This window comes from Stegostoma tigrinum, chromosome 27 (assembly GCF_030684315.1).
Source record: "Stegostoma tigrinum isolate sSteTig4 chromosome 27, sSteTig4.hap1, whole genome shotgun sequence".
NCBI classification, from domain to species: Eukaryota; Metazoa; Chordata; class Chondrichthyes; order Orectolobiformes; family Stegostomatidae; genus Stegostoma; species Stegostoma tigrinum.
This window is the reverse complement of record NC_081380.1, coordinates 41465267-41484060: the sequence shown is the minus strand read 5'-3', so window position 1 is coordinate 41484060 and position 18794 is coordinate 41465267. Positions and strand designations below refer to the sequence as shown.

The following is an 18794-nucleotide window of genomic DNA, read 5'->3' as shown; positions in this document are numbered from 1 at the left end:
GCCATTCAATGAGATCATGGCTGATCTGTGGCCTAACTTCATACACCTGCCTTTGGCACATATCCTTTAATAACTTTGCTTAACAATAAACACTTCAATCTCAGATTTAAAATAAACAACTAATCCAGCATCACTTTCGTTTGCAGAAGAGGAGAGCTTCCTGAGATCTCTCCTGAATGGTCTAGCACTAATCCTCAGTCTCCAGCCTAGTTATAAACATATATGCTGTGTAGCTAAGAACAGCAGCTAATAGAGGCTGGCATGGTTCCACAATGAGCCAATGAGGTTAGCAGCTGGTTGGTTGGTGACTTGTGATGCTGGTTGAATGAGCCACATTGGTCAGGATCCTTTGTTCTTTCTCCAGTCGTGCCAGCTGAACAGGCTGGAAAGGCCTCAGGTAAACGTCCCGTCTGAGAAACAGGTGAGTTGTTGTTCCACCAAGGCTCTGACCAGGCGTTATCTTCTTCCCCTATGGAGGTTGTAGGGCTGGCTCGTTGTGCGTTCACTGATTCATTTGCAAATTCGTTCATATTCAAAAGTGGTCTTGCTGCATGCCCAGCTGTGAAATTTACTGAGGCCTCGAAAACAAGAGAGCAGGGTGTAATAGCCACAGCATTGCATCTTCATGCATGACCTTCCTTCTCAAAGCAAGGACTGAGGGTTAAAGCTGAGGTTTCTGAGGATCCTAGCTGTGGAAATAGTGGGATTAAACCTGGCAATATTATTCATTTCCACTGGAAAACCACCGACTCACTGCAGGTTAATAAAGTGTGAAGCTGGATGAACACAGCAGGCCAAGCAGCATCTCAGGAGCACAAAAGCTGACGTTTCGGGCCTAGACTCTTCATCAGAGCTGCTCCAGCATGTGCAGTTCCCATTGTCTCTGACTCACTGCAGGTGTGTTCACACACTAAGTTTGATGTTTCTATTGGCTTTGTTCATCTAACAGCAGGTTAACAAGCTACACAGACATCATAAACCTGGTATGAAAGGAGCAGCTTTATTACATGAGTGACTTAGGAAGCTGGTTATGAATAGTGCTTGAATTGTTAACTTTTTCTGCTAAGCAAGAGGCTGCGATGATTGCAAGAACTGGCCACAGCATCTCAGGTGAATGACTGAACAACTGGCTGGTTCCTGCTTTGCAGACAGGTTGGTTTTGTGTTAGCCGGCCAGAGATTTCCATATTAAGATTTCCGATCTACAAAGCCCTGCATTTCTATCATGGCTTTCAGGGCCTCAGGACATCCCACAGTGCTGTACAACCAATGGAAGGCACAGACTGGTGCAATATTCATACTTCTTTCATATTCATTCATGGGACGAGCATGTATTGCCCATCCCTAATTGCCCAGAGGGCAGTTAAGAGTCAACCACATTGCCATGGGTCTGGAGACAAATAGGCCAAACCAGGTAAGGATGAAGGGTTTAGGCCCGAAACGTCAGCTTTTGTGCTCCTGAGATGCTGCTTGGCCTGCTTTGTTCATCCAGCTCCACACTTTGTTATCTTGGATTCTCCAGCATTTGCAGTTCCCATTATCACAGGTAAGGATGGCAGTTTCCTTCCCTAAAGGACATTTCAGGCTTTTTCTGATAATCGATTTGTGGAAATGGATTTGAGGCCATTGACTCCATTTTTATTGAATTCAAATTCCACCATCTGCCATGGCAGGATTTGAACCTGGATCCCCAGAACATTAGAGATAACAAGGTGTAGAGCTGGATGAACACAGCAAGCCAAGCAGCATCAGTGGAGCAGGTAAACATCAGAAAGCACGAATTTTTTTTTCCCTGAAGAAGGGTCAAGGCTCCCCTGATGCTGCTTGACCTGCTGTGTTCATCCAGCTCTGCACCTGGTTAACTCCCCAGAACATTACCTTGGTTTGAATATAAACAGTGCAGCGACAATGCCACTAGGCCATTGCCTCCCCAAGGCACATGTACCACAAGGATGGGACAACACAGGCTGATCTAGCCAGTGATGCTCACATCTCCATGAACAAATAATGGAAAGGCATACATAATTTTAACAATTTGCACATAGTGTGCGTAACCATTACATTTCAGACATGATATGCCAATGTTTCTGTCATTACAGTACAAAAGAAAAGTTGAGCTAACTATATCTTGCTGGTTTAAGGTGCCAGACTCTTGTCTGGGAGTTCGTTTCAGTTAAAGGTGCCTGTCCAGGAACTTGATAACAAATTCTAAGCTCAGACTTGAATGCAGTGCTGAGGGAGAGAGTCCTGTACTGTCAATTTGCTGAAAATGGAATTTTGGGATTTATTGCTAAAGGCTTGGAGTTTAAAAGTAGGCGAGAAGTACTGCTGCAACTGTACAAGGCATATTGAGACTGCACCTGGAGTATTATGTACAGTTTTGTTCCATTCTTAAGGGAACTCTCAGTTTGTGTAATGAAGTCAGATCAGAGGAGATTCATTACATTGATGCCAGGGGTGATGGGAGTTGTCAAATGAAAGGAGATGAGCGGTTTAAGCCCATACTTTTTATCGTGGGGAATCTAGAATGAGAGGTCATAGTTTTAGGATAAAGGGTGGCAGATTTGAAACAGAATTGAAGAGAAATGACTTCTCTCAAAGGGTTGCAATTCATTACCCTAGAGAGCAGTGGATGAGGAGACAGACAGATTCTTAATTAGTATGGGGTTTGAAGGGTTATGGCGAGAGGGCAGGAAAGTGGTGTTGAGGTCAAGATGAGATCAGCCATGATCGTGTTAAATGGCAGAGCATACTTGAGGGGCTGAATGGCCTACTTCTGCTTCTAGTTCATATGTCCCATCTTTCGACAAGCCAGTAAAATATCGAGATCATGTCTACTGTTTGAAGATGTTTCCATGGTAATAACATAATAAAGCACAAATATCATGTATTGCAACTGGACATGAACTCACCCTCAATTTTCAATTTCTATTGTTTTCCTCAACAAATTACTTTTTCTCTCTTCCTCCCTTACAGTTTTATCTCTCTCTCACCTTCTCTCAGTGTGTCTCTCACTCTCTATATCTCACTGTTTGTGCTGCCATCACTGTCTTTCTTTCCCTCAATTCATGCCTCTGGCTCTTGATCTCTCTCCCATTGAGTTTTTTTCTTCCTCTTCCAGTTTGATTACTTCACTCCCTCTTCCTTTGCCATTCTGTATAAATGTCATTCACTCTGAGTATGTGGGTATGTGTCTCTCACCCCCAGTGTGGTGTCTCTCTCTCGCTCTTCTCACTCACACTCCCAGTTTGTATCTGTGTCTCTCTCACTCACTCCCAGTTTATATTAATGTCTCTTTCTCTCTCTCTCAAATTCCTAGTTCATGCGCGTGTGTCTCTCTCTCTTGCTCTCTCACTCTGTGAGTGTGTATGCATGTGCGTGTGTGTGAGAGTCTCTCTCTCTTTCACTCCCTGTGCGTGTGTCTCTCTCTCCCTTTCTCTCCCTGTGGAGGTGGTGTGTGTGTGTGTGTGCCTCATACCCAGTTTGTATACTTCTCTTTCACACCCACCTGCCCAGTTCAGAACTGACCTCATGTATTTTCTTGACCTTGATCCTATTATCCTCAGAACTGTCGTGTTGTGTTTCTGAATAATGAGCAGCTCTCAGGCACAGCACTTTTGTTACAAACCACAACAATCAGAATGCTGTGCAAATACGAACTGTGCATACAGGGACAGTTTGTCAGCAAGCGACACCCACCTGGGCAGGAACTCCTCAGTACAGCCACGGGGCTGGGAGTCTACCTTGGCCTAAACTGAGGTTGGTACAGCAAAAATATCTAACTGAACTCTCTCAGAGCAGCAACAGGATATGGGGTTCAGACCGAGGTGCATCACTCCCAGTACAATTCAAGCGAGTAAGGAATCACAGAAGGCCACATCCCTTACTGCAGGCCAGGGATAGCGGGCAAGCTGCCTGTGGAAATGCTTTAGCGATTTAATCCAGAAAGTTCATGGCTCTCTCTCACACCTGGTGCTGGGCAGAGGCCAGGGCATCAATGACTCCTGCTCAAAGAAGCAAGGCAGCCGAGCAAAGAGATCTACAGCACAGAAAAAGGCCATTTGGCCCATTGTGCCCCTGCCAGTCAAAAACAGCCACTTAACCATTCTAATCCCATTCTCAGCCCTTGGCCCATAGCCTTGTATGCCTTGGCATCGCAAGTGCACATCTAAATACTTCTTCAATGTTCTGAAGGGTTGCAATTCATTACCCTAGAGAGCAGTGGATGAGGAGACAGACAGATTCTTAATTAGTATGGGGTTGAAGGGTTATGGCGAGAGGGCAGGAAAGTGGTGTTGAGGTCAAGATGAGATCAGCCATGATCGTGTTAAATGGCAGAGCATACTTGAGGGGCTGAATGGCCTACTTCTCAATAGGCAGTGAATTCCAGATTCCCACCAGCCTCTGGGTAAAACAGGTTTTCCTCACCTCACCTCTCCTCTAAACCTTAAACCTATTCCTCCGGGTCACTGATCCCTCCATCTTCTTGGTTATTTACGTCCTTCATCATTTCAGAAATCTCAATCATGTTCCCTCTCGGTCTCCTCTGCCCCGAGGAAAACAGAACCTGTCTGTCCAACCTCTTTTCATAACAGAAATTCACCGGCCCAGTTAAATCTCCTGTGCCCCTCCTGAGCGCTGTCACATCCCTCCTGGAATGCCAATTCCGGAACTGCAAACAACACTCTAGTTATGGGCTAACCAATGTTTTATACAATTCCAGCATAAGCTCTCTGCTCTTAAACTCTATGCCTCAACTACTACAGGCAAGTAGACCATATGCCTTTTTAACCCACTATGTCTATCTGTCCTGATACCTTAAGGAGCCTGTATATGTGGACACCACGGTTGCTCTGATCATCAGTGCTTCCCAGGGTCCTAACCCTCATTGTGTAACCCTTGCCTTGTTTGTCCTGCCCAAGTGCATCACCTCATATTTATATGGATGGTATTCCATTTGCCACTGACCAGCCCATCGATATCTTCCCATGATCTAAGGCTATCCTCCTCATCATTTACCACCCCAACAATTTTGGTCACGTCTGCGAAATTGCCGATAAACTCGAATGTATTCACGTCTAAATTCTTTATGTAAACCACAAGCAGCAAAGGCTCCAACACTGACCCCACTGGAGACAGACTTCCAGTCAGGAAAAACAACCCTCAACTATCACCCTCTCCTTCCTGCCACTCAGCCAAATGTGGATCCAATGTGCCAAATTTCCGTGGAGCCCATGAGCTCTTATCTTCGCTGTTAGTCTCCCATGTGGGACCTTACCTAAAGCCTCGCTGAAGTTGAAGTAGATTTACGTCAATAGCATTTCCCTCTTCTATACATCTGGTCACCTCTCCGAAAAATTCAATCAAGTTGGTCAGACAGGACCCCTTAACAAAATTATGCTGACTGTTCTTGATTAATCCCTGCCTCTTCAAGTTAATTCTGTCCCTTAGAATTGATTCCAATAGTTTCCCCACCACTGAGGTTAGACTGAGTGGCCTGTAATTTCCTGGTTTATCTCTTTCTCCCTTCTTGGAAACTGAGGCAAAAGGCGGTGGTGTTGCATGAAAATATTTTGACTTTACGGGAACCAGAAGACAGAACAGGTTCGGACTCTACTCAATGGAATTTAGAAGAATGAGAGGTGATCTCATTGAAACATACAGAATTCTTAAGGGGCTTGACAGGGTAAATGCTGAGAGGATGTTTACCCCTCATTGGACACAGTCTCAGAATAACGGGGCATCAATTTAAAACTGAGATGAGGAGCAATGTCTTCTCTGAGGGGTTTGAGAGTCTGTGGAACTCCTTGCTACAGATGGCTGTAAGGGACAGGTAGACAAACAGGAGGCGAGAATAATGCAGAAGCCAGGCAGCGTCTGGAGGAAGGGGGCAGTCAACCCTTCTTCAGGACAGAGGGCTTTCTTCAGGATGGCAGGGGCAGAGTCCTTGTGTATATTTAAGGGAGAGGTAAGTAGATTCTTCATCAACAGGGGAGTCAAGGGTTACAGGGAAAAGACAGGAAAGGGGCATGAGGAGTGTTGGATCAGCCATTATCCCACAGAATGGTGGAGCAAGCTCAAGGGACTGAATGGCCTACTGCTGTTCCGATTTGTTATGGTGTTACAATGCTCCTTCAAACAATATCAGACAACAGCCAAACAGGACCTATGCGTCATCACATCTGGTGGGATCTTACCATGCCCTAACACCACATGCTTCTCCAATAAGCAGTCATTAAAGTCATTCACTGTTGACACCCAAGGCTGCTCCTTACCGAGGGGAGTTTCCTTTTCAGGCAAAATGGCCGACCGATCACCCGAAATTCCAAAAGGTGCAGGCAATCATTTGACTTCAGGGAGCCGTAATTGCTAAATATACTGCTCCCAAAGCTAGTGGCCATATTGTTATTTGTGATGTGCAGCAAGGTACAATATCAGTGCGAGCCTTTCCTTCTGAGTACAATTCAAGCCGTTCAAAGACAGAAACCCGTGCCCTAAATCTGACCCGACACTGAGGAAGCTTGTAGCTAATGACCAACACCAACAGGAGAAGCTGTGCAGACAATTCAAATGCAACAACGCATTACTTTGAAGGGGGATAGCAGTGTTAAACCATGCATTTCTTTTGAAAAGGCATATTTCTGTGAGATTTTTGTCCTTGACAGTACGCTCTCACTCACCTGTAGGCTGGGACACCGGGGTTCGCGATCATGATGGATTCCAGGTGGAAGCGCCCGTCGCCAAGGTAACTGGGAGGAGAAGAGAGAAGACACACGTGTGGCATTAGTGCTGGACATTGGCTGCACAGACACATGCATTAATCACCGCTGCTGCTACTGGGGGAAAGTATGTCCAGAGAAGTGCACCAGCTTCGAAACAAAGCAGCTCCACAGGCCCCAAGCTCCGGCCTCTCTGTAAGGCCCCGAGCTCAGGCCTCTCTGTCAGGCCAGCTTGATGGAGGAGATGGCGGTCGGGGTTGGGGGGGGGTGGTTATGGGCAAAACGTCATACCTCCCACCAATTAATCCACTATCTTTTCTTCTCACTGTTCTTTTAGCCTACTTAAAGCCAGGCTACCTGGTATTGCAGTGTCAAACTGCAACAAGCAAAATCTCAAAGGTCCCAATTCTGGCCTGTTCTGAGTCCATGGATTGCGGGGATTACTGTGAGAGCAGGACTGCTGTCTTTACATGTTCATGGGATGTGGGTGTCACCCACATTTATTGTCCAATAAATAGCTGCAAGCTGTGAGGCATAAACGGCTACCATGAGGAACGCCAAACAAGTTAGAATAGTTATGCCCCTGCCTCCCGACTTACCACATCACTCCTTTCCCTAACCCCACTCCTCATTCGCCTCCCCCTTCCCTTCATACCTCCCTCTGATTCTCACTCAGGAGTTGTGGAAAATTTCCAAGTTTAAAATGGAAAAAGGTCAAAGTGGAGTCATATGTTGGACAGCCCAGGTAAGGACGGTGGATTTCATTCCCAAAAGATCTTTAATGAACCAGCAGAGTTCTTAACACAATCAATAATAGTTTCACAGTCACTATTACTGAGAAGAGCTTGCAATTTCAGCTTTTATTAGTTAATTGAATTGAAATTCCACCAGATACCGTGGTGGGATTTGAATGAGTGTTCCTACAGCATTAGCCACTGGATGACTAATCTAGTGACATTATGGCTACGACAATGCCCTCACCCACTCTGTGTGGGCCATCTGCTTATAGACAACTCTAAAGTGGGAACAGACGAGGTGTGGGGCCCTATTCCTTCCCTCAGAGGAGGGAGTGCCTCTGGAACACATGAACTGCTGGTTTGGTCAGCACTGACTCTCGACATGGTAAACCAGTTCCTGATCGGAGGAGGGTGAATAGATTAGTGGAAAGCTCGGAGCCAAATGATGTAAAGCCATGCAATCATGTCTCAGTGTCCCAAGGAGATGCTGGATTGAGTCCCACTCCTGGCACTGTGCACAGACATGGACAGAGTCGGTCGTGGGATCTGTTATAATAACGTGATGTGATCTTGCATGCATGTCTAGGAGGAACTGACCAGGGTTTCTGTAGATAGTAGGAGCTGCAGATGCTGGAGAATCTGAGATAACAAGGTGTAGAGCTGGATGAACACAGCAGGCCAAGCAGCATCAGAGGAGCAGGAAGGCTGACGTTTCGGGCCTAGACCTTAAGGATCTAGGCCCGAAACATCAGCTTTCCTGCTCCTCTGATGCTGCTTGGCCTGCTGTGTTCATCCAGCTCTACACCTTGTTATCGCTTTGTGCGGGGTTCTGACTTGGTTTTGGTTCTCACAAGAGATGATATGGCTACCATGACTGGGGGGACAGGGCTATGGGAAAGGGGATGGCAGAAGGTGTAAGTATTACAATGCTTCACTCTCAGCCCAGTGTTTATCAGTTTTGTTTTATTCAGTCAATCATGGGATGTGGGTGCTGCCTGTGAGCCAGCATTCGGTGTCCATCTCTAGTTGCCCTTGAGAAAGTGCCGAGCCAGCATTCGGTGTCCATCTCTAGTTGACCCTGAGAAAGTGCCTTCTTGAACCACTGCAGTCCTTGTGCTTTCGGTGGACCCACAATACCGTTAGGGTGAGAATTCCAGAATTTTGATCCAGTGATACTGAAGGAATGACAAGATGTTTCCAAGTCAGGATGGTGAGTGGTTTGGAGTTGGTAGAATCCCCATGTATCAGCTGCCCTTGTCACTTGAGACGGTAGAGGTCATTCGTTTGCAAGGTGCTGTTTGAAGATCTTTGGTGAATTTCTGCCGTGCATCTTGCAGATGGTACACACTTTTGCTACTGGGTGTCAGTGGTGGAGGGGGTGACTGTGGATATAACAAAGTGAGCAGCTGCTGCATGTAGCATTGGTAACTCGTTGACATAAGCTTTAGAAACTATTGTTAGCCCAACTATTGTTAGCTATTGTTTGCAAGTGACTCTAGTCAATGAGTGCTGACAGGTTCTGTTCATATACACACGTGACAGAAGACAAAAATGAAAGTGATCAAGGTCAGGGAAGCAGATCAAGATGAATTGTGTTGTGGTGCTTTTAAAACGTTACCTCTCATCTATCTGATACATGAAATCTCTCACCCACTTATCTCTGAAAGATGGAACTGTCACAGCCCAGGAAGACACCATTCGGCCCATTAGGTCTGTGTTAGGTTGCTGTGAGAATAATCTAGCCTGACTCACTTCCCTGCCATTTCCTAATAACCCCACATTCCCTCTCTCTTTACCATGCTGCAATGGAGCACACGTTCTGCTTTTTAAACAAGCAGATCATTGTTGTGAAAACCAGTAATTGTATGCATTTTTAGCTAATAACATTATCACTTATACTTGGATAAATACAGTTTTAGTTTTGCAAAAAAAAATCTCACATCTTCGTATTGTTTAAAGACAAAAGATTTGCTGCTGGTCATTTTTAAGTTGAATCACTCAAAATTAAAAGCGAGTTACATATATTTACACAGAAAGATGCGAGTCACAGACAATTCACTTCACAATCAGGCAGCAAACTACACAGTAGCTGTTCCACACTTTATTACCTTCCCATTAAGATTCTTATAAGCTGTTCACCATCCACGTGGTATACATGTAATTCTGTGAATTTAAGTACTGCATTTTAAAATCTGATGTCCAATTTAAAATTCCAAATTATACCTCAACACTGTGAGAATTTACCTCCCTGATGTCAGGACGGGAAGTTTCATCAATTCCAATCAAGGGAATGGTTAAAAGACTTTCGTTTGAGTTTGAGGTGATGACTGAGAGATATTCAGCACAGTTTAATCTATTCGGACCAGGATTCTACTTTCTGTTAGGACAAACAGAACTCCAGTGGCCACTTGGCAAATCATTACCACATCAGCTGCTTTCTGCTTGGTCTACCAACCAGTCGGTGCAGCTGCAACTCTTCAATTTATTGGCAGTGGCTGGCAGCTATTTATTTTAAAATAATTGCAGAGCTGCCCTGAGCCTTGTATCATTACACAGCTCTTTGATTCTCTTTTATCATTCATTCATAAGTTGTGGGAGTTAGTGGTTAGGCTGGTATTTATTTACTGCCCCAGAAAAGCTCAGCAGGTCTGGCAGCATATGTGGAGGTGAAAACAGAGTTAACGTTTCAGGTCCAGTGACCCTTACTCTGTTCCTGATTTACAGCATCCGCAGTTCTTCTGGTTTTTATTGACTGCCCATTGCTAATTGCCCTCAAGAGGTTGGAGGTAGTGAGCCATCTTTTTAAACACAACTGAGTGACCCTCTAGGCTGTTTCAGAGGGCAGTTAATAGTTAACCAAGTTGTGATGGGGCTGGAGTCACATGTAGGCCAGACTGGGTAATGACAGCAAGTTTCCATCCCCAGTGGGTTTTTACAACAATGTAATACTTCCACAGTCACCATTATTGACATCAATGTTTAATTCCAGATCTATTTAATTAACAAAATCAACAATTTCCAGTAATTTGCTGTGGTGAGATTTGAAGTCAAGGCCAGGAGAGATGAGCCATTGTGACAGAATAGGATAGAATCCCTACAGTATGGAAGCAAGCCATTCAGCCCATCAGGTCCACACCGACCCTTTGAACAACATCGCACCCTGACCCACTCCTCTATTCTATCCCCATAACCTCATTCTTCCCTTGACTAACCCACCTAGCCTGACATCCCTGGGCACTATAGGCAATTTAGATTAGATTCCCTACAGTGTGGAAACAGGCCCTTTGACCCGACAAGTCCACACCGCCCCTTGAAGCATCCCACCCAGACCCATGCCCCCATGACCCACACACCCCTGAATGTTACAGGCAATTTAGCATGGCCAATCCACCTAGACTGCACATCTTTTGATTGTGGGAGGAAACCGGAGCACCCAGAGGAAACCCACGCAGACACGGGGAGAATGTGCAAACTCCACACAGACAGTCACCCGAGGCTGGAATTGAGCCCGGGTCCCTGGCGCTGTGAGGCTGCAGTGCTAACCACTGAGCCACCGTGCCGCCCCAAGCACGGCCAATCTCCCTAACCTGCACATCTTTAGACTATGGGAGGAAACTGGAGCACCCGGAAGAAACCCAATGCAGGGAGAATATGCAAACTCCGCACAGGCAGTAGCCCGAGGCTCGAATTGAATCTGGGTCCCTGGCGCTGTGAGGCTGCAGTGCTAACCACTGAGCAACCATGCCACCCCATATGGTGGTAATGTCACTGGGGGAGCAATCAAAGATGCAGGCTAATGTTCTAGGGTTATGGGCTCAAACCCCACCATGGGAGCTGATCAAATTTTAATTCAATGGGTGAAGTCTGGAATCGAGAGCTAGTCTCAGTGATGGTGACCATGAACCTAACATTAACTGATTCATATTTTTGAGGATGGAAACCTGCCATCCTTATCTTTAGTTTTATTCATACATGGAATGTGGGTGTCACTAGCTGGGCTGATGTTTATTACTCATCCCCAGTTTCCCTTGGGGAAGTGATGGTGAGCAACTTTCTTGAACCACCGCAGTCCTTGGGGGTGTAAGTAGACCCACAATGCCCTTAGGGAGGGAATTCCAGGGTGCTGACCCAACGACGGTGCAGGAACGGCGATATATTTCCAAGTCAGGATGGCTGGCGGGTGTCTCGGAGATGAACCTGAAGTTGGCGGTGTTCCCAAGTTCCTGTTACACTTGTCCTACTAGATGGAGGTGGTCGTGGGTTTGGAAGGTGCTGTCCCGGGATCTTTGGTGAATTTCTGCAGCGCATCTTAGAGATGGTCTGATCTTGTGTGATTCCAGACTCACAGCAAAGTGACTGCCTCTTAAATATCTTGTGAAATGGCATAGCAAGCCAGACAGGGGTAATTTAAGGTGGGGAAACAAACGCGGGCCTTGCTAGCAATGACTACATCTTTTGGTGGGGAAACAAAACTTAAACCAGGCCACGGAATTTCAGGTCTTGTAAAGTAACCACTATGTTACTGTACCACAGCGCCATACATTACAAAGAACAAAGACCAGCGTAGCAAAGGAACTGGCTCTTTGGCCCACCAAGGCTACATCAACACATGATGCCTTTCTAAACAAAAAACTTGAGCAAGTACGCAGTCCGTATCCTTCTATTCCCTGCCAGTTTGTGTATCTGTCGAGATGCTTCTTAAGTGTTGCTAATGTATCTGCATCCACCACCCGCATTCTAGGTACTTACACCCTCTGTGTAAAAAACCTGCCTGACACATCTTCTTTAAATTTATCACCTCTTACTTGAAAAGTATGTCCCCTATTAATTGACATTCCTGCCCTGGGAAAAAAAGGCTCAGACTATCCATTCCATCCATGCCTCTCAGTACTTTGTAAACTTCTATCAGATTCCCTCAACATTCAAGTGAAAACAAACCATTTTGTCCAATCTTTCCTCACAGCTAATACACTCCAAAGCAGGAAACATTCTAGTAAACTGCTTCTATACCCCCTCCAAAGCCTCCACATCCTTCTGATGGTGTGGTGTCCAGAACTGTACACAGTATTCCAAGTGCGACCTAAACTAAAATTCTATACAGGTACAATTTGATCTGCCAATTTTTATACCCTACGTCCCGAATGATGAAGGTAATCATGCTACACGCCTTTGTGGCCACTTTATTCACTTGTTTTGCCGCTTTCAGAGAACAGTGAACCTGTATGCCTAGATATCTCTGTAAGTTGATGATAGTACTGTTTCTGCCATTTCTTGTTTACTTTCCTCCTTCACCAGCTCTTCCAAAATGCATCATCTTGCATTTGTCTGGATTAAACGCCATCTGCCATTTCTCTGCCCAAGTCTCCAGCCTATCTACATCCTGTTGTATCCTCTGGTAATCTTCCTCACTGTCCGCAACTCCCCCAGTCTTTGTATCACCCACAATTTAACTAAAGTGGCCAGTGTATTCTCTTCCAAATCATTTATACACCATAGAAACATCAGAGAGCCCAGCACTGATCCCTACAGAGTATCACTGCTCACAGATCTCCAGTCAGAAATACACCCTTCCACCGCTACTCTCCATCTTCTATGACTAACCCAGCTCTGTATCCATCTTACCAGCTCTGTAGATCCCATGTGACTTCACCTTTTGTATCAGCCTGCCATGAAGGATCTTGTATACAGCTGCTGTATGCAACTTCCTGAGTATGATGCAGCCCACTTCCGCGCACAATTACTTCAGTTTTTGTACAACTGGCGCACTCCAATGCAGCACCACTGCGTCTACAGTGGTTGCCAATGCAACAGGAATCCGAAGAGAAGATACCTATTTCCTTGCTCAAGATTTCTAGGAAGCACCTTGAATGTTTTACTGTACCAAAGGTGCTATTTCAATTTAAGCTGTTATTGTGCAAATGAGATTGAGGCCACATTCTTCACCAGCCACCATGTGATGGAGCAAAGGCTCTGTGTACATGGCTAGTTATTAATTAATGTCTACATCACAGGCTGTGTCAGAGACTGAATAAAAGGCCATTGCCGTAATGATGCGCTGCTCTGGATTTCTTCGAATGATGTATATGATTATAATATTTATTAAGTGTGCTACTGGTTGCTGGCGATCAATTTACTAAATAAGCCAGTGACATTGCCTGATCAATATAGCACTCGATCGATAGCAAGCTATAACCTTTCTTTTATTTTATCATTCTATTGACAGACTGTCCAATCTGCACACCTTTGATCTTTACCGCACCATCTAATTGGAACGTCATTGCATGGCTCAGTGGCTAACACTCTCTTAGCTTGGAGCCTGAAGGTGTAGCTTGGAGCACCTGTTCAGAGACTTGATCACAAAATCCAGGCTGCTCATTTAGCCCTGCACAGAGGGAGTGCAGCACTGTCAGCAAACATGCCATTAAACTGAGGCCCTGATTGTCCTCTAGGTATTCCATGATGCAATTCCCTTGCTTCTCTACTGCATACAGTGGCTAACTCAGTGTAGTACTAATGGTGCGAGAAATCAAGGAACCTGAGCATTCATATATACCTCAACTGAGAACGGGCAGGAGCCATGTGACCCCACCTCATTCCTACCTATCCCAAAAAACTATTTACCCCCTTTCCTTATCTAGAATCTATTTCACCTGTGCCTTAGAATTATTCAGCAACTCTGCTTCCACCGCCTTTTAAGGAAGCCATGATGAGGAGGTGCTGGTCACCTGATGAAGGAGCAGCGCTGTGAATGCTTCTAATTTCAAAGAATCCTGTTGGATTATAACCTGGCATCCAACCTTCAAGGAAGAGAGTTTGTCTTAGAAGCAACGGCGTTGCAGTCTCACACAAAGGAATCTTAGGTGAATGGAACATTGCACTGAACTCACAACTGAATTAAACCTTCACCTGTTTAAAATGGATATTTTTGAAGCCTGACTCAATTACTTCAACATCACCCCGCCTTTGTGAAATATACAATATTATCGGAAACCCTTAAACCTTGATTTTGGACATCAGAAATTTCAGTTACAGAGAAACGTGGTTAGACTGCACGTTGACCATTATGTGCAGGCTATCATCTATAAAGATACAGACATGATGGACAGGGTGTAAAGAAGATTTGCATGGATGATACCACAAATGTTTGGGCATACGTGTCACAAAAGGATTGACAGGTAGGGTTTCTTCTCTCTCTTGAAAAAAATGGCCAAACAGTGACCTGATCGATGTCTCTAAAAGCTTTTGGTAGACTAGGTAGTGAAACAATTCTTCTTTTGGGAGGCGGGGCTCATGAATGAACAGCAGAACTAGAAACCATCAATTTCAGATAATCACCAAGAAATCTATGATTCTATGAAATACAATAGGGAATTCTTTTCTGGAGCACCATTAGGTTTCTAGGTGATGATCTTATATCATACAATCACACATTGCTCATCCCTTCAAGGACACAGTTATATTGGTTGCTTGCAGGCTTGCCAACTCTGGCTGGATGTATCCCTGGAAGTTTCAATGATTGGCATCCCACCTCCAATTGCCCTGCCTCTCATTGCTGCCATTGGTCAGCTGGTACATCCATCATTGTGAAGCCTTTCCCCAACTGGTGAATCAAGGCACTTCACTTTTTGATTGGATGAACCTTGATGGCCAATGGAAGGGCCTCCCCTTTCTTCTCCAAATTCTCCCACAGTTATTACATGTTTTAATTACTAAAAGATAATTTAAAGAAGCAATTAGAGTGGTCAGTAATTTTTCTGTGGGACCGCTCACAGAAATGCCCCGCAAAATAACCTTGAATTCTTGAAGTCTCAGCGACCCCAGCTTGTTCCTTGCATATTGATTCTCCAAACTCAGTACCACGTCCCATTTAGCCCTCCTCAGGCGGCCCTCAGCTTTGGAGCCAACTCGGGCTATTGTGAGATTTATAGCAGACCAACAGAAATCAAAACCAAGGTTATGGGCTCTTGACCATAAAGATTAAAGCTGCCCTTTATCCACAAGGTGCAGCTTCCATTACGATTTTAAGAGCTTTTGATTTGCAAATGCAATGCAGACCTTGCAGAGGAACAGATAATGACAGGACAAGGCCATCATCCTAAAGGCAGGCACGTTCTGTTGTTGTTTTATTTGTGCTTATCTGGAGCGAACAGTCATTGAACAATAATTCAGGCTTCATTTCCACAACTCTTCTAAATGACGTAAAAATTTAACAAGAAGCTATAGGGTAGGTGAAGCATAATTTAACTAACTAAATACTTTGAAAACAGGGGAGGTCACGGTTCGGTGATGCAAGAATTTTTTATTCTTTTCTGAGGCCATCTTCATAGGTACAAGATACACAACAACGCAGAATTGCTGAGCAAAAACTGATAGCCAAGTTCCGTACCCATGAAGACAGCCTCAACTGTGATCTTGGGTTCACGTTGCGCTACACGTAACCTCACTATACTGTTCTGTGTTTGTAAAATCCCCCCTCCTGTCCAGTTTGGACACCATCACCCTGATAACTTACTATGTTCTCTCTACCTTAATTAGTTCGTACTGTTTTGGATTACTTGTTACTTTGGTTAGATTCTCGGCATGTGACGTTTAGACCTAGCATGTTATTCCAGTCATTTGGTAAGGTTCCAGCACCATCTTATTTTTAGTTTTTTGTATTATCTCTCTGCCTCAATTAATCGGATGAGAGGTCCCCCCTTCACTTGCTGTCCAGCTGTTGACAGTTTACTCGCCCCGTCTGACAATTCTGATCACCTGCAGAGACTTAATATTCAGGCACTTCAGGTCGACACTCCACTCACTCCATTTCAACAATCTTTTGATCTCTCTGCTTGTAAATTCTGTGCCTGTGCATGCTTCACCGGATGAAGGAGCAGCACTTTGAAAGCTTATGGTTTCAAATAAACCTGCTTGACAATAACCTGGAGTCGTGTGACTTCTGACCTAGTTTACCCCAGTCCAACACTGGCACCTCCACGTCACTTATCCTAGCCAAATCGTTATCCACTCCTTTGTCTGTCCAACTGCTCTCTCCACCTAATGTTTACTCCATACCCTGCACCCCCCAACCCTCCAAACCTCTCTTCTGCATAAAAAACAACTTTTTCTGAGCTACCATCAGTTCTGAGGAAGGGTCACTGGACCTGAAACATTAACTCTGATTTCTTTCCACAGATGCTGCCAGACCTGCTCAATTGGTTTGGAAGATGCCTAGGGTTGCCGCGAGGTCATGGAAGGTGCTACAGGGATTTAAGTCTTTCTTTCTTAGTGTAGGCTGGAAACAGCTTTATAAGAAACACTTGGATTCTGTGAGATGGGGGTGGGGTATCGAACAGCTGTTTGAGAGTAAATCCACACTTTATATGTGGGAGGTGTTTAAAGAGAGGTTGATGAGAGTGCAGGACAGACATGTCCCTGTGAAAATGAGGGGTAGAAAGGGCAAGATTAAGGAACCATGGATGACAGGTGAAATTGAGACTAGCAAAGAGGAAAAAGGAAGCACACAAGGTCTAGGCAACTGAAAACAGGCAAAGCTTTGAAAGAATATCGGACAAGTAGGACTAATCTGAAACGAGGAATTAAGAGGGCTAAAAGGGGTCATGAAATATCTTTAGCAAAAAGGGTTAAGGAAAATCCCAAAGCCTTTTATACATAGATAAAGAGCAAGAGGGTAACTAGAGCAAGGGTTTGGCCCACTCAAGGACAAAGGAGGGAAGTTATGTGAGGAGTTGGAGAAAATGAGTGAGATTCTTAATGAGTACTTTGCGTCGGTATTCACTGAGGAGAGAGACATGATGGATGTTGAGGTTAGGGATAGATGTTTGATTACTCTCGTCAAGTAAGCATAAGGAGGGGGGGAAGTCTGGATGTGAGTTTGCTCGCTGAGCTGGAAGGTTAGTTTTCAGATGTTCCGTCACCATTCTAGGTAACATCATCAGTGAGCCTCCGACAAAGTGCTGGTGTTATGTCCCAACGAGCCACCACACACTGCAGTACAGAGGAACTACGCAGAGCAGAAGAAAATCACCTATACAGCGTATTCAAAAAGAATGGGTACCCTATGAACACAGTCCGTCGATTCCTCAGCAATAAACCCAAACAAACAGACAAAATGGGCTCAGAAGCCATAACCACTCTCCCCTACATCAAAGACATTTCCGAAATGACTGCCAGACTACTTGGACCTCTTGGCATCACGGTAGCCCACAAACCCACCAACACACTCAAACAGCAGCTAATGAACTTAAAAGACCCTATACAGACAACAAGCAAAACGAACGTCATCTACAAAATACCTTGCAAGAACTGTGACAAACACTACATTGGACAAACTGGCAGAAAGCTAGCCACCAGGATACATGAACATCAACTAGCCACAAAACGACATGACCCACTATCACTCGTATCCTTACAGACAGATGAGGAAGGACACCACTTTGATTGGGACAACACATCCATCCTAGGACAAGCCAAACAGAGACATGCACGAGAATTCCTAGAAGCATGGCATTCCAACCGGAACTCCATCAACAAACACATTGATTTGGAGCCAATCTACCATCCCCTGAGAAAAAGAACAGGAAATGACATCACCCATGCAGGAAATGACATCACCAACCCAAGGAAACCTAACCAGATAAATAGAAAGCGGGACATAACACCAACGCTTCGTCGGAGGCTCACTAATGATGTTACCTAGAATGGTGACGAAACGTCTGAAAACTAACCTTCTAGTTCAGCGAGCAAACTCACATCCAGAACCTCAACCTGAGCTACAAGTCTTCTCAAAACTCGCTAGGGGGGGAAGTGTTGGGTATTCGAAAAGGCATTAGGGTGGATAAGTCCCCAGGTCCGGATAGGATCTATCCCAGGCTACTGAGGGAAGAGAGAGAGGAAATAGCTAGGGCCTTAACAGATACCTTTGCAGCATCCTTGAGCACAGGTGAAGTCCCAGAGGACTGGAGAATTGCTAATGTTGTCCCCTTGTTTAAGAAAGGTAGCAAGGATAATCCAGGTAATTATAGGCCGGTGAGCCTAGCATCAGTGGTGGGGAAGCCGCTGGAGAAATACTGAGGGATAGGATCTATTTACATTTGGAAGAAAATGGGCTTATTAGTGATAGGCAGCATGGTTTTGTACAGGGAAGATCATGTCTTACCAACTTGATAGAATTCTTTGAGGAAGTGACAAAGTTGATAGATGAGGGAAGAGCTGTTGATGTCACATACATGGACTTCAGTAAGGCGTTTGATAAGGGTCCCCATGGCAGGCTGATGGAGAAAGTGAAGTCACATTGGGTCCAGGATGTACTAGCTAGATAGATAGAGAACTGGCTGGGC

General features: G+C 45.0%; 1 protein-coding gene across 1 annotated transcript in view; it reads right to left on the bottom strand.

Annotated features, from left to right (window-relative positions):
- Positions 1 to 18794, bottom strand: part of dph1 (diphthamide biosynthesis 1) — a 685989-nt gene that overhangs the window by 174646 nt on the left and 492549 nt on the right. The window contains exon 7 of the mRNA XM_059655332.1: positions 6680 to 6748. Within this exon, the coding sequence (XP_059511315.1) occupies positions 6680 to 6748 (69 nt within the window). The remainder of the gene's footprint in view (positions 1 to 6679; positions 6749 to 18794) is intronic.